Here is a 15600-nt window from a genome sequence, read left to right as displayed (position 1 = left end):
TCTAACTGCTGTACTATACTTCTTAGAGAGGATCCACGTTTCTACAGCTGATGAGAACAAATCAAGTCTGGAGTTTGCAGGAGTGGGTGCTGAAGTGCGCTTGTGGCCTGTGAGTTACCTGGATAATTCGGGTCATCACATTTTTTCAGGATCGTTGCAAAAATATATAAAAAAAAAAGTATTTTTTTTTTAGAAAACACTATAATAATTATATATATATATATATATATATATATATATATATATATATATATATATATATATATATATATATATATATAAAGGAGGGCCCAACCACACCTGACTCCAGGTTGCAAGCATAGGCACTGTCAAGGTGGTGTGTTGAAAACATCCTCAGAATCATTAATAGAATGTGAGCTGGGGGAATCTGGTACAGCGTTCACCCAAAGGCAAAAGAAAAGGCAATGGACCTGGATGAAGAGCTGAAGAACATAGTGGAAGCAGGTACTGCAGACCCCAATGTGGTATAACAAACTCAGGGGCAGCAAGTGTGTCATAACGTGCAAAGTATCCTGTGCGTTCCGAAAATCTGGTATTTAGGCAAACATGCTATTGAGAGCGCGCAAACTCAAGATTCTCATAGAAAGTTTCAAATGTATGCAGTTACATGTATAGTATGTAGAAACAGAATGATTGTTAACAAAAGGCAAGCAAACTACTCTTTCTATAGAAGCACTAAATTTGCACTTAAACATTTATTTTTGTATTTAGCCACCTGAAAAAAAAAAAAAAAAAAAAAAACACAAGGAGGTCGGCGTACTAAGTGATGTTAGTGTGGCGATCACCCCCTGCTGTGCCTATTGTGTTTTGACAGGGGGACTCCATTGGCTGAGAGTGCTGATCGGATGCTGTACAGTTTCGCCTTATGGGTGAGGAACAGAGAACCAGAAAATTGCTATAACATACCCTGTATGTTTAAAATCAAGATAAGATCAAAAGGTTTATGTAAGGAGAACATTCACAAACAAAAAAAAAAAAACAGTTTATAGTGATCCTCTTACTTTTCCGAATTTTCAACAGGGGCTGGGAATGATTGAGGGTTGACATGAGCTAGTGTGATGAATTCATTCTTTTCCAAACTTCCGACAAGAATACGGATCTTCGACTCCACTAAACCAACCCTGGAAAACGAAAATCAATAAATAACTAACCGCACATGTTTATCTGTAGAGAGCCAACACATTTTTATAAGCATTAATTCCATATTACCCCACAAGTGAAATCTGACACTGCCACTCTAGGAAAACTGCAAAGATGCGTCAGTGTGTACATATGTAAATCCTCGCTTTGTTGTTGAAAAACAAAAAAGGAAGCCTTTTATTGCTGACCCCTTCTCTTCAATTCAAAATTGATTAGCTGATCCAGAACAAAGCACATTAAAAAGGGCAAAATAACTTTTAGGTCTAGCTCCTATTTTCGAGAGCTACCCTAATTCATTACAATGGCTGGGGCTGCCATGAGTATGGATTTTAATATGAAATGTGCTCTTCAAATGGAAAGGATACTTACAGTGGAACTAAACCCTCCTATTCTTTTTAGCCAAGGAAGCTGTCATCTTAGCCTCTTGTTTGATTTTCAACTGCCATGATGCTGCCCAACTGATCAGTTATGACACCAGCCATTTGATGGCTTGACAGTTTAGTTGAGAGCACAAACAAATGTGACCGTTACATTCCCAGTGTGTGATGGGAATGTAACTGTTTTCTGAAACTGTTAAATCGATGGGTTTAGTTTTGCTTTAAAGTGGAACTAAACCCATTGATTTAATGGTTTAAAAAAAAAAAAAAAGTTACACTCATCACATGCCAGGAAGTCAACAGTCACATTTCTATATGCTCTCAACTTAACTGTAAAAGCATCAAAAGACTGATGTCATAACTGATCACATGTGCAGCACCATGGCAGTTGCAGATCAAACAGAGGCCAAGATAGCAGCTTTCTTGGCTGAAAAGGATAGGAGGGTTTAGTTCGACTTTAAAGCGGAGTTCCGCCTCCCCCTCCAAAAATTAAAAGTCAGCAGCTACACACTAACTTTTAATATTAGGACACTTAGCTGTCCTGGAGTCCAGCGATGTAAGCACCGCAGCCGATGTTTCCATTGGCCATCAGGTGCTGCCGCCGCCATTGCCGGTAAGGGAACCCAGCAGTGAAGCCTTGCGGCTTCACGGGCGGGTCCCTACTGCGCATGCATGAAGCACGCTGCGTATTCCAATTGGCTCGGTGGCGGGGGAAGGAGGCCAAACTTCAGAGGGACCGCGCCGAATCCCGGAAGTGGGGAAGAGTAGCTGTCAAGGTGCTAAATGTGACACCAGAGGAGGGGGAAGGGGGGGGGGGAAAGCAAGAGCGGAAGTCCCACTTTGGGTGGAACTCCGCTTTAATGCCTGCTGTTTTGGCAGGTAAAAGCATCCTTAGATAGGACCATGCACTACATAGACGTGTGTATACAAAAGAGATTTTAATGTGCAAGGCAAGAAGATAGACTGTAACCTTCAATTCATAAAAGACTTACATTTGAAAATGCAGTACCCTTGTCAGTGATTTTTTTTTTATTGACAGATGAAGACAAAAAGAAAAGATTTGCAGCAAAAATTCAAAAGTTTGTGTGATACACTTTAAAATCTTCCCGGCTTCTAATCAATTCTGAACTTACCACTCTAGATGCTGCTTTTCAGTCGGCGCACTTGCAAGCAGGATTATATAATGCCTTGGAAATAAAGACAATGCCATTTTATTTAAACAAGATTTCACAGTACTGTTTGCGTATAACATTGCACAAACTGCGGCAGATGGCACAATACGCCCATTTAAGAGCTAGGAAAAGAGAGGAAGAGAGAATGTTAGGACATAAGGAAAAAAAAAAAAAAAAAAAACTCTATTAAACCAGGAAAAATTATGCAGCTTTGTGATCTCACCTTTCCTTGACCGTTTTTTGATGCAGGCTACATTCTGGGAAACCTATGGTTGAAACAACCACTATTCAACTCAAAGGTTAATTTACTAAAATTGGAGCGCACAAAATATGCTGCAGCTGTGCATAGTAGCCAATTAGCTTCTACAATTAAGCTTTGACACAAAACCTGGAAGCGGATTGGTCTATGCAGAGCTGCACCAGATTTTGCACTCTCCAGTTTTAGTAAATCAACCCCACAGACTGCTTATTTGCAGCAGAGGGAAGCACCTGCTAAGCTTCAACGCGATTGAAAAGATCGCTGCACAAATAGATTGCCCATAGGTTGTCGTTGCTGACCTACTTTTGAAAAGCTGCCTCAAAAAGTCCAATATCAATACTTCCCGAGTCACTGACCCTGTGTAAGCATGCAGCAAGTCAGAGGGAGTCAGTGACTCAAATTACAGAAGTCATATCAGCATAAGAACCGAACAACTGGCATTTGCAGGTCTGTAGTGTCAGACTATCCATTTCTCCCAGCACAGGTTTACTTAAGGCCCAAGACCTAATAGTAGTAACCTCTGAGGACAGAAGAATGGGAACTGCCATGGCTGAGTGTATGCTTGCTTCAGGTCAGTGGTCTCATGCTTCAGGTCAGTGGTCTCATGTATGAGCCAGGATCAGGACAGCCAAGGTGCCTCTTTTAAAAGGCAAGTCTAAGACAAGCTATCACATTTCTACCCTCCCTGTGGGGTTCACTTTAAGGGTTACATTCCCCATCTGTCAGCTCGTCAAAACTCCCTGGAACTCATCATAAAGCTCCTTGAGAAAATGGAATTTAATTTTTTTTTTTTAATTTTCCACTAAAATAATGGGGATTTTTGACTTACTGTGAAATCCATTTTGCTGATGTTCATTGGCAGACACAGCTCCTGATCATCATCTAACCATTGGGTTATACTGTCCCCTACAGGAGTAGGACACTAGGCAGAAAAAAAAAGTCTGGCTACGCCTATGGGCAGTCCCATGGGGTATACTCCCTCTCTCTGCTATAGGTACTCAAAGTTTTGTTACAAGCGTCGGAAGAATTACAACTCCACAGAGGGGTGGGTGCTGTGTCCATCAATTAACATCAGAGAAACGGATTTTACAGCAAGTCAAAAATCCCATTTTCTCTTTCGTTCATTGACGGACACAGCTCCTGATCTTTTTAACCATTGGGACGTCCCAAAGCAGTGTTAAAAATGAGGGGTGGGAACAGCGAAAAAAAAAATTCCCAAGGCTAACTATTGCCAACCAGGTAAACAGGCGCTCAACCAAAACAACTGGAGCTCACCTGAATAAAAAAAAAAATACACCCTCGAAGAGGACCCTCTAAACAGCAGCCTGCAAAACTTTGCGGCCAAAGGAAGAATCCGCAGATGCCAACATATCCACTTTATTGAACTTTGTAAATGTGTGCACCGAAGACCAGGTGGCTGCCTTGCAAACCTGCATTACTGACGCCTGACGACGGAAGGCCCAGGAGGAACTGAGCACCCAAGACCGGGAACAGGGAAAGGAGGAACCTGATCCCTGATGGAATAAGCCTGAATAACCATCTGGAAATGATCACAGAGGAAGAGGACAGCCCTTTCCTAGGCCCATCCGTGAGCACAAATAGTGAGTCTGACTTCCTAAAAAGACTCCGTAGCTGCCAGGTACACCCTAATTGCCCAGACCACATCCAAGGCATGCCAAGCAATTTCCTTCGGATGTTTTCACCTGGGGCACAGGGAAGGAAACACAGTGTCTTCAATCAAATGAAAATCAGAAACAACCTTTGGAAGGAACCGCGGACAGGAACAAAGAACCACCTTATCTCTGTGAACCATCAAGTAAGGTGAACAATAGGATAACGCCGCCAAGTCCAACACCCTGGGACAGCATAAGCAGGGGAATCTCCCGAAAATTCTCAAAAGGAGGCTTCTGAAGGACAGAGCACCAAATTGAGGTCTCAAGGTGACAACAGAGACCCCACTGGATGGGCCAAGTGCCTAACTCGCTAAAGAAAAGTATTCACCATGGAGTATGTGGCCAAGGGCTGTTGAAAGAAGACAGCTAAGGCCAACACCTGACCCTTGATAGTACGCCAGGCCAGTTTCTGCTCAACCTTCCGTTGAAGGAAGGTCAAGTTCCGAGCCACCGAGAAAAAGCGAGGATGAACCCTGAAGTCAGAACAGGGACAATCACCCCTTGAACTAATAGGTCTTGTATCGCCCCAAACAGGCCCTGTAAGCAGTCCGGGGGCAGGCGCAAGTTGGAAGGAAAGAACCTTGCGGGGGACAAGAGCGAAACTCTAGCCAGACTGAATGCCTTTGTGGACCTACTTGTCTTGTAGTCTATGGGTCCAGAAACCAGCGAAGATGTCCCCTCACCCCTGATACAGGTGAGGGCGCACCTTCATGCTGAAGGACCTACGGGTCTGGAGAAGCCTGCTCTCGGCTTGCCAGACCAGGTTCATTTTGACCCTCCAGGAGGCCCTGAAAGACTTCGAGCCCTTATCAGTCTACCCTGAGGGATGAAAAAAAAAAAACTTCTTATGAGCCGAGGGGGGACCACGTCTACGACAAGGGCCCTTACCCTTAGTAGCCTGCTGAAGAAAGGTACTCTTATCCCCTGTGAGACCTTTAATGATGTCATCCAGGGTAGCACCAAACAGGCGATCCCCTTGAGGGGGGAGATCAGTCAAGGCCTTTTTCGAAGTCTGGTCCGCAGACCAGCATTTAAGCCAAAAGACACACCGAAGGACCACTGCCAAAACAGAGAGCTGAGCCACTAGTGGAGCCGCATCCAAAAGATGCATCACAGATAAAATGCAGCCCTGGGCCCCGTTGGTCCATCAGCTCAGCAAAGGCAGGGGGAGCTGTTCTCTCTCCAGGTCACAGCGTAAAAGCTTAGCCCACTCAGCCAAGAGTTTGCTACACCAGGGCAATGGTGAATACCAGCCTCAGCGCAGAACCAGCCAGAGCGTACATATTGCGGGCCACAGCCTCCGCCTTCCTGTCAGACGGATCCTTAAATGCAGGGACTCCAACCAAAATCATGGTTGCCTTTTTCAATCTGGAAACTGGAGGGTCCACCACCGGTGGAACAGTCCACTTATTAAGGGGGGACGTCATAGGGGTATTGCCTAGCAAATCGCTTTGGTCGTCCCCACTCTTTAGCAACAATTCTGTCAAAATAGGCGGGAAAGGAAACCCCTTTGCCGCTCTGGATGGCTTGTGAGTGCCAATGGGAACCGACGCCTCCGCTTCAACTGCGTCCTCCATTTTTAAGGTCTCACACACACATAAAAAGGCGCTGGTGGAAGCACTGATTGTATGTGCAGTTGCAGACATGGAGGAATCATCCTCACTATCTGAAGAATCCGGGGAGCGTGGTCACAGAGCTAGCAGGGTGACCCACTTCCACGGCGGCCGAATCGGATTCAGGATCTGATGAGGCAGGGGGAAGGGAAAGGGGCGCTTTTTGCTAGCCCATCGCCCGAAAACCACCTCCACCCGGGACACAAAGGACTCCAAGACCACCGTCAGTGCATCGATGGATGGTTGGGACTCGGAAGGCCACACAGCCTCAGAGAGGGACTCAGGTGGGGAAATGTGCTCCAAAGACTCCATGAGTCACCAGGGGAACCCCACAAAGTGTAAAACACTGCAAAGGGACAGCTCCCACCGTGCTGGCACCACCACCCAGCAGAAGAGGGAGAGGACCCCACCAGACTCGGCACCCACGGAAACAGGCACCCGCAACCAAAAAAGATAATCTTCACGCCATGTGCAGCGATCAGAAAGTAAAGAAATCCAGGAGTCAGCACCAGGGGATAAGGAGGGGTTTTCACTGCCATAATCGCCACCTACAGGGCTCCACGGTCATGGCAGCCGCTATTTTCAATGGCAAACCACCAAAAACTGTCTGTCGGACTACACAAACATGGCCGCCGTGCATTTGCGCACCCAGGCTACAGCAAAATAGCAGCCCCACACGCCCCCCAGGTACAACCGCCCTCCGTATCGTCCGGTCGCCGGCAGCGCAGCCCTGGCCCCCATGCCCACCCCAAAACCCTCCAGGGGGGAGAGGGGGGGCAGCTATTCACCATACCAGGAACCAGGCTGCCAATGCTCCAGACAGAACCCCTCGCCATCTAAATGGGGGGCTGTCGGCCAGGAAGAACGCTGTGACTCGGGCCGAGACCTGGACTGCCCATAGGTGTAGCCAGACTTTCTGCCTAGTGTCCTACTCCTGTAGGGGGCAGTATAACCCAACGGTTTAAGATGATCAGGAGCTGTGTCAGTCAATGAACAAAAGAGAAATTTATTTTTGCAATATGGTAATAGAAACAAACTATTTAAAGAATTCTACTAACCTCTTGTAATTCTATTTAGCTACAGAGAAGATTCTGCAATAATCTGCTCATTTGGATGAGAATATCAGGTTAGAGTTACTTGCATGCATCAGTGATTGACTGGATTCTAGTTGTGCTAGGTTCAGCAGAACACAGCAGCACAAGTGGTTACCAGGATGCCACAAAAGCAGCATTTTTGCTAAATACAATACACTTTGTTCAGTGACCTATAATAAAATCTGCACCAAAAAAGGGACAAAATGTTTACTGAGCATTTAAAAGCAACCTGTAAGTACAGAAAGTGCCAATAAATGTGTATTGTAGGTCAATGACTCAAAGTAAGGCAGGGGTAAGGCTGGCAGCCCCAAAGCCTGAGCAGGTAAACATTTCAGGAAGGCAGCTCTCGTCTTTTCAGAGAGGGGCACAGCCGAAGGTTAACGCTAAAAGCCACTGTAGCATATACTCACCCCTTCCCTTCATTATTTCACCAGGAGGAAAGAAATTACTCAACACTTTCAGGTATGGGACAGCATGTAGCTCACTCACCTTCCTTGGCAATTGCCCCAGTGCTGTCATGTTGGGGTAGGAACTTGGAAGTGCTTGGCTCCACTGAAGCCCCAACTAGAGCAACTCAGAGTTAACACAAGACACAAGCCTTTCTCTCCTCACCCCAGACTGCATAACAGGGTGAACATGTAACAGGGGGTAGGGGGACATTAAAGTGAACCTTAACACAATTACTGAAAAATGACTCTACAACCCTAATACAAAAAAAAAATTCATATAACTCTTTACGGCAACGGCCTACAAAGAGGGATCTAGGACTAGCGAGACTGATTCTGTCACTAGATACAAGTCAGAACATTTGATGTCTGTTCTTGATTGGAAATGTCACAGGAGGTACAAGGTCAGTGTCAAAGGCAAGTTCTGCAGTTCTGAACAAAACAGTACTGGATTTGTGTTATCTTCATATGTCTGAATTACCTCATCAGCCCACCTTCCACCCCCAAGCCCCACAGCAGTTGTATAGACTCATGACTATTGGTAAACCACTTCTTGGATGCAGTACCCCAATCCAATATGAAAGAGTAAACTCCACTACTATTGAACAGCACGATACAATACGTCAACCTTTAAACCTTTCTCCATTCTCTATATAAACTAGATGAAAAAGAAGGACTAAGAGGGCATCTCTAGCCAAATATTTTATTAATTTTGGTATGAGTAAGGAATTATTAGAATCTGTAAGGCTTTTAAAAAGAGAAATATGGCCATACCTCTCATGCAAGCCACAGGAGCGCACTTTTGCTATCCTGTGACCCAGAATCAGACTTTAGCCCACTGTCGGCTGATGTCACAGACCCACTCCAGTCTTTGAGAGGATAACAATGTCAGGATCCACTCATATTCCCTAACGGCAGCTAACAGCCTCTCAGCATGTTGCTGACAGCCCGAGCCAGATGCTCCCACCTGCTCCACAACTTAGTGCTCTAGTGAGTGCTGGAGGGGAAGAGTAGAGCGGTGACTAACAATCACTGCTCTCTGCTCAGAGCAGACCGAAAACAGAGATCAGAGGTTACATGATCGTTCAGTTCTCAGGTTTAGAGGGAGTGGGAGGACAGATGCTGCTTCAGGTGGGCATGTATGATTTTTCATTCTTATTTTACAACTCTGCACATCTCCTTTAACCCAGTGTTCCCATTGGGGAGTTTTCCCTAATTACTCCCTGTCCCAATGGTCACAATTTCCATAACAAAGCTGGAAAAAAAAAAAAAAAAATCAACAAACAAGCCGTAAAAATCTGTGGAAGATAACCCCCCCCCCCCCATTAAAAAAAAAAAAAAAAAGACACGGATAAATAAAGCAGAGTTGCGGTCTATACCAGGACGTGCATTTCTTGTAGAATTAGTGCTGATGGCTCAACCTATTACACTAAATCAAAGCCCAAGTCCTTGAATATACCTTGCGGATAACTGCACTGAGGGCAGCCTCAGCCAAACTGAAATTACTGCTTGTAATCTATATTCACTTAATATGTATATCTCACAAAGTAAGGGTGTACACATTCACAGATCAACTGCGCAATCTGTTCCAAGATAAAAGGAGTTTATAATCTTATAAAAACACTGACTTTGCTAACATTACTTTGAATGTACATAGGGGAGAACAAAAGAAAAATATATACCTGCTACTGACAATCCTTATACTGACTTACAGTGACTGATTTGCATCAAGTACACAGCTGGTGAGCTTAGAACTCCTGACCTGTATACTTGCCCCAAGTCAGTGACTAGATAGCAAAGCTAAAAACCAAGGGAAGCAGCATTCTGAGATGGTTGGCAATGCCAATTCAGAGATTTCTCAGAAAAAAAAAAAGTTAAATTGCTACAAAGGTTAAACACAGGTAACCCCCCCCCCCCCCCATTTCCTCTCTCTGTTCTCTTCCACTTTACCTTTCACTGTCTAAACCCCCCTTTATTGCTTTAGCTTTTTTTTTTTTTTAACACAATAGTACATAGCACAATGATATTAAATATTAAGATCATTGCACTGCTTATATCCCACTACAACCAATAGTCACTGGTTGTAGCTGTATTTTTGCCTTTCCTGCTCTGTATATATGAAATTACTGTTGCCATTTAACAATGTAACTTCTCCCCAAATTACTTTATGGAATCAAAATCAAAACACAGACACATTTGCTGACTTTTTTTTGTTTTTTTCATTTTTTTTTTCGTTTTTTTTTTTTTTATATACATATTTATTAGCTGTTCATTAAGGGGGGAAATGGCACAGATCAGCATATCAACATTAAAGAAAAACAAAACAGTATATAAGGAACACATCAAGCATTTCCCAGTTATACAAACATCTAGAAAAATCCACTGCATCACACTAGCTGAAACATTAAACCTGATGACCATAGTATTAAAGTTTGCATTTCTAATGAATTTAAACAGGAGGGAGGTTTCCACAAGAGTGAGGATGAAGTATGTTGAAAGTAGAACTCCAGGGTTGATGTGTGGATGGGGAAGAGTCTGTATCCACCAACACAGTGACCTGGAGATTATAAATTGGACCATCAAGCATACGTTCACATGGTCTCAGACAGCAAAATACAAGCCCATGAGAAGAGTTATGACCCACAGGTCAGGACCTTTTCCTGAACATTCTTTTTTTTTTAATTTCTTTTGTGACCGATATGTTTATGTTTCAGATTCATGTAGTGTTCTCTACCAATGGTTTAGGTACACATTTATGAGTCATGTTAAAAGGGGAAGTCTACTTCTGTTGGAGAGAAAATGTGCTTCACCTCATCGTTCCTAAAGGTGCCAATAGCAATAGTGCTGCGCAGCAATCACCATCCTTCCTTTTTAAAGGGTAAGCACCTGCAATATCAGGTCTATGGATCCATTTCCAAATTATAGATCTGATGTCACAGTTGCCCATCATGGTACCAAAGGATGGGGGAAGAAGAATATACTCGGTAAAGCCATCTTTGTTAGCATGCATTTAGGTAGGTGAAGGTGAAAGTGAATCTAAACCCATAACAAAGATTTCATATACTGCCGTTTACTTCCTTAGACATGATGGCTTGTTTCTTTGTATTTGTTTCTTTGATCAGGCCTTTTCCCTTTATGTTCACTTGGTAAAACTGCTAGTAAACTTCATGTCCTAGAGCGACAACGCTGACTTAGACCCCATTCACACAGGGGCGACGCTACTTGCTGGGGGCGACCTGTGAAGTCGCGGTGCACACTGTGCACTGCGACATGCACGGACTTCATGTCATTGAAGTCAATGCAGGTCGCCCCAAAGTAGTACAGGACCCTTTCTCCAAGTCGGAGCGACGGGTCCTGTGCTAATCAATGGCAGGCGACCCACCGCGACTTGTCAGGCGACCAAGTCACCCGACAAATCGTGCTAGTGTGAATGGGGACTTACTGTGCTGTATGTATAACAAATCCATGATTGTCAACATAGGACAGGGCTCAGCCTTTCCATATCAGGCCTAAAATTCAACAGCCTTCAGAGATAGCTGGGTACAATGTAATTAATAAAAAAAACGTCAGCACATGAAGTAATCAGCTCATAAGACCTCTGGCATTAACCATTTTTTTTTTTTTTTTAATCATCAAACAAAAACATTACGCCTATAGTATTTTTAACAGCTTAAAAGGGAACAAAGCAATAGTTAAATTGTTTGGGTTTACATTCTCTTTTAGGACTTTTATCTCACAACGCAACTTTTTAGAAACCAGCAAAAGTAGACTTCTCCATTAGACATTTGCAAATCGGATTTCAAATAGTTATTAAACGCTGCTACCTGTTTTCACAAAGCAGGTTTGTGGTTCAATCGGCATGGCAAACTAACTATACTAAAAGAGGAAGTCCATGAATGTATATTTTATACATTGTTCCACTCATCCAGCTTGGATCCATGTAACTATGTATATATCGTACCTGGACAATAGCTCTAGAAGCTGGAAAATCACTGAAGTAGACATTGCAAATCCAGTGATCTCCACTTGCTTCTGGGTGCTGTGCTGAGCTGCTGCAACACAGGAGGTTGACTGCTAAGCAAAGGTGGCATTCAGAGAATGTTTGCTGATTGGATGGGATAATGGTCTCGCTTGTCCACCTCGTCCAAAGAAAGAACTCCATGCATTCATTCAGAAAATGCAAAGCATTCTCTAAATGGAGGCCATGCTGAGCGACTGACCTTTTGAGTTCAGAATGAAACAGCCTAGCCGCTCAGCACAGGTATCGGGAGCAAGTGTAGATCCCTGAAGTAGCAGTGATTTCCAGTTTACAGGGGCATCAGCCAGATATGAGATCTACAAGCTTGACTAATGTTTAGAACAGTGATGGCGAACCGTGGCACCCCAGGTGTTTTGGAACTACATTTTTACATGATGCTCAAACTACACTACAGAGTGCATGAGCATCATGGGAAATGTAGTTCCAAAACATCTGGGGTGCCAAGGTTCGCCATCACAGGTATAGAATATCTATTCCTGGGTCTCTAACACAATGACCACTTCATCTTGCCTTTGGCTACTTAGACATTTCTAAACCTCTTCTTCCCAAACTTATTTTTCCCTTTCAAAGAGGAAGGAGGAGAATACAAAACAGCTATTTACTTTGAACTCACTCAGAACCCTTGCAACACAGAAAAAGCAGCATGTCTTGCTTTCATGTGAAAAAGGTACAGATGTTAGATAAGTGTTCATTTGGTCTATGGGGAGCAGCAAACTGCCAAGGTGGGACATTTCAGGTGATCACCGTTTTAGTGTCCTATAGGTCTGCAATCTCAGAATGCATTATATCTGCTCGAGATCACAAAAGGGTGTAAATACTGCAAATGCACAGCTGCACAAAAGAATGATCAATAAAACAGAATGGTTCAAACAAAAATGCAGAGGACCCAGATGGCATGTAAAAAGACATGTTCTGGCTCCTTGTCACAGATCAGAAGGAAGTGTTAAAGGTATTTGCAAGAATTTATAAAACATTTACTAAGATGGACCCCAAACTAGTTGAAATATTTATTTTTGGGCTAAGCATTACAGTATCCTTTCAGAGCTTACAGCTTTTGTTACCCTAACATTTCATATTCCAGATATGTGCCTGCTGTACCATGTACTTGTATGAGAAAATATCCTGTTCTCTTTGTATTGCTTCCTTTGTGTGAAATCCCTGGTGTTCCTGCTAGTCCAAAAGTGAGAACTAAGTGGCTTGGGAAATAAAACATGAAAACTTTGGGTCCATGGCCAAGAAACTCCCCAGACCTTAATTCCATTGAGACTTTGTAGTCAATCATCAAGAGGCAGGTGAACAAAAAAATCCCCACAAATTCTGACAAACTCCAAGCATTGATTTTGCAACAATGAGCTGCCATCAGTCAGGATGTGGCCCAGAAGTTGACTGACAGCATGCCGTGCAAAAGTCTTGAAAAAAGAAAGGCCCCTTTCTCATAGGCTGTCTGATCAGGTCCACCTCTGTCAGTTTTCAGGGGTACCTGATCGGACCTTGCACTCTCCCCTATGGAGCGGCAGATGTCAGCAGACACGTCTGCTGACATCCGCCACTATCTGATCCAATCCTGCCTGAACTAGACGGATGGTGGTCCTATTTTTTATCCATCTGGCAGATAAGATTGAATACAGACTGGCAGTCCGCTTTCACTGGATTTCCCCATAGAGGAGAGTGGGACTGGGTCTCCGCTCTGCACAGGGAGGGAAGATAGACTTATCTGCCTGCTCAGCGGGGATGAGCGGAGCAATACCCTGTTGAGCAGGCAGATTCCACAAAACAGAGGCGCCAAGGTAGAAGTAAGTAAAGTAAGAAAGTAGCCTTAATGTAATGGTCAATAAAAGCCTTTGACAACTATGAAATGCTTGTAATTATACTTCAGTATACCATAGTAACATCTGACAAAAAGATATAAAACACTGAAGCAGCAGACTTTGTGAAAATTAATATTTATGTCATTCTCAAAACTTTTGACCATGGCTGTACTATCACAACTACACAAGGATTGTGAACAGCAAGTCCTTTATATTTCAAAATTGGGAGCATCTTTCAGAAAAGAACACCTACAGCCTTTGCAACTAACACTTGGTTGAAAAAGTAGCATTGATACACACTTTAAAAAGTTATATTAGGTAATAAGGCCAACGTTCGAGGAAAAAAAAAAAAAAAAAAAAAAAAAAGGATGTTCTTAAAAAACAAAACGATACAAAGAAAATTTGAATTGCCCGTTCAATTCACATATTGTGTAAAGCCACATTTTAAAAACAAGTTACAGTTTTGGCACAGCAATGTAAAGATACAGGAGATCAACCTAGCTTGCATATTTTTCTTTATTGAGAGACCATTTTTCAGTGCTATGATAGTTTGCCAATTACTCGGTCATGCAATACTGTACCCAAATCATTTTTGAGACAGATCAAGCTTTCTTTATGTGGTATCTTATATCCACACTTTTTTTTAACTATATAAAAAAGGAAAAACAAAAATTTGGGTTTACTTACATTTTTCTTTACCTTCAAAAAAATGATCCCACTATCATTGGTTACTCAAAGTAAAATCCCTTTCTCTGAGTTTGACTGACACTGCCTCGCTTCTTTATTTAGGACTAAACAGGGTTTATAGCCTCGCCTACAGGAGAAGAACACTGAGCAGAAACACAAACTCGGCATCCCCTATGGACCATCCTCTCTGGGCATAAAACCCCCTCTTATATAGGCAAACCAGTTAGTCACAAGCAGTGCCCAAAAGAAAAATGACACTCCAAAGGGGTGGGTGCGAACTGAGAGAAAGGGAATTTACGGTTACAAAAAAAAATCCCATTTTCTCTAACGCTTGAAAGCAGTGTCACAACCAGGGGTGGGCAAACCAACTAGGGGAGAAAACCCAGGTCAACACACCCCTAGAAAGAAAAAAAAAAAATGTTTGGAACCACAGGTCCCAGAGAGAACTAGGTCCTTACTCCTGAGCACTAGGCAGAAAAAAAATGGGCTTGCCAATAGAGAGGGGGTTTTATGCCCAGAGAGGACGACCAATAGGTGGTGCCGAGCTTTTGTTTTTGCTTAGTGTCCTACTCCTGTAGGGGGTGGTATAAACCCCGTTTGGTCATAAATAAAGAAACGCTGTGTCTGTCAAACATGAGAAAAATATGATCCCATCATTATTGGCCCTTTAAGACCCCCACCTTCACATCTGATCTGCTGATCCTTCTCACTGATGTGGTAAACATTCAGCCTATTCATAAGAGAAGGAAGGGAGCTACCTTTGTTGTGAATGGGTTGGATGTTTGTAAACACTACTAGAGCCTACACTTGTGATGGTTGTGATTAGTTCACAGTGATCACAAGGTACAGAGGCACTCTAGTTAGCCTTGTACATAGTGACTGATCAGAGCTGTCAAATGACAGCTCAGATCACAGTTACTCACAAGTGCGCTGGCTACTCGTGTGCCTTTTCTGAAGTGCCAATTCTAAACTGTACTGCAGAAATACAGGTCCAACTTTTATGTTTTTAAAACAGTAACGCAGCACAGAGGTGGTTAGTAGAGGGTTCACAATCAGGGAGCTGTGTTAATCAATGCCAGTATAAAGATTTGGTAAATACTTTACTTCCCAGCACTGTACAGATTTTTATGGCTTAGCAACTGAAAGAAGGAACAAAGATAATTTTATCATTACTATAAGAAGGGAGAAGAGGAGCCAAGATGAATAATAAATACAGCATCACTTTTTAATGGTCAAATCTGCTCAAAAAAATAAAAGAAAAAAAAAGTCAG

The 15600-nt window shown here is 43.1% G+C and overlaps 1 protein-coding gene across 2 annotated transcripts in view; it reads right to left on the bottom strand.

Annotated features, from left to right (window-relative positions):
• The window catches only part of PAPOLA (poly(A) polymerase alpha), a 105920-nt gene that overhangs the window by 27456 nt on the left and 62864 nt on the right, over positions 1-15600 (bottom strand). For both annotated transcript variants that reach the window (XM_082275239.1, XM_082275238.1), the window contains exons 13-14: positions 2672-2725; positions 1023-1142 (exon numbers count right to left, since the gene is read on the bottom strand). In XM_082275239.1, the coding sequence (XP_082131365.1) occupies positions 1023-1142; positions 2672-2725 (174 nt within the window). The remainder of the gene's footprint in view (positions 1-1022; positions 1143-2671; positions 2726-15600) is intronic.

Source organism: Pelophylax lessonae (genome assembly GCF_965119305.1).
Source record: "Pelophylax lessonae genome assembly, chromosome: 13".
Classification (NCBI taxonomy): domain Eukaryota; kingdom Metazoa; phylum Chordata; class Amphibia; order Anura; family Ranidae; genus Pelophylax; species Pelophylax lessonae.
This window is presented reverse-complemented; position numbering and strand designations above follow the sequence as displayed.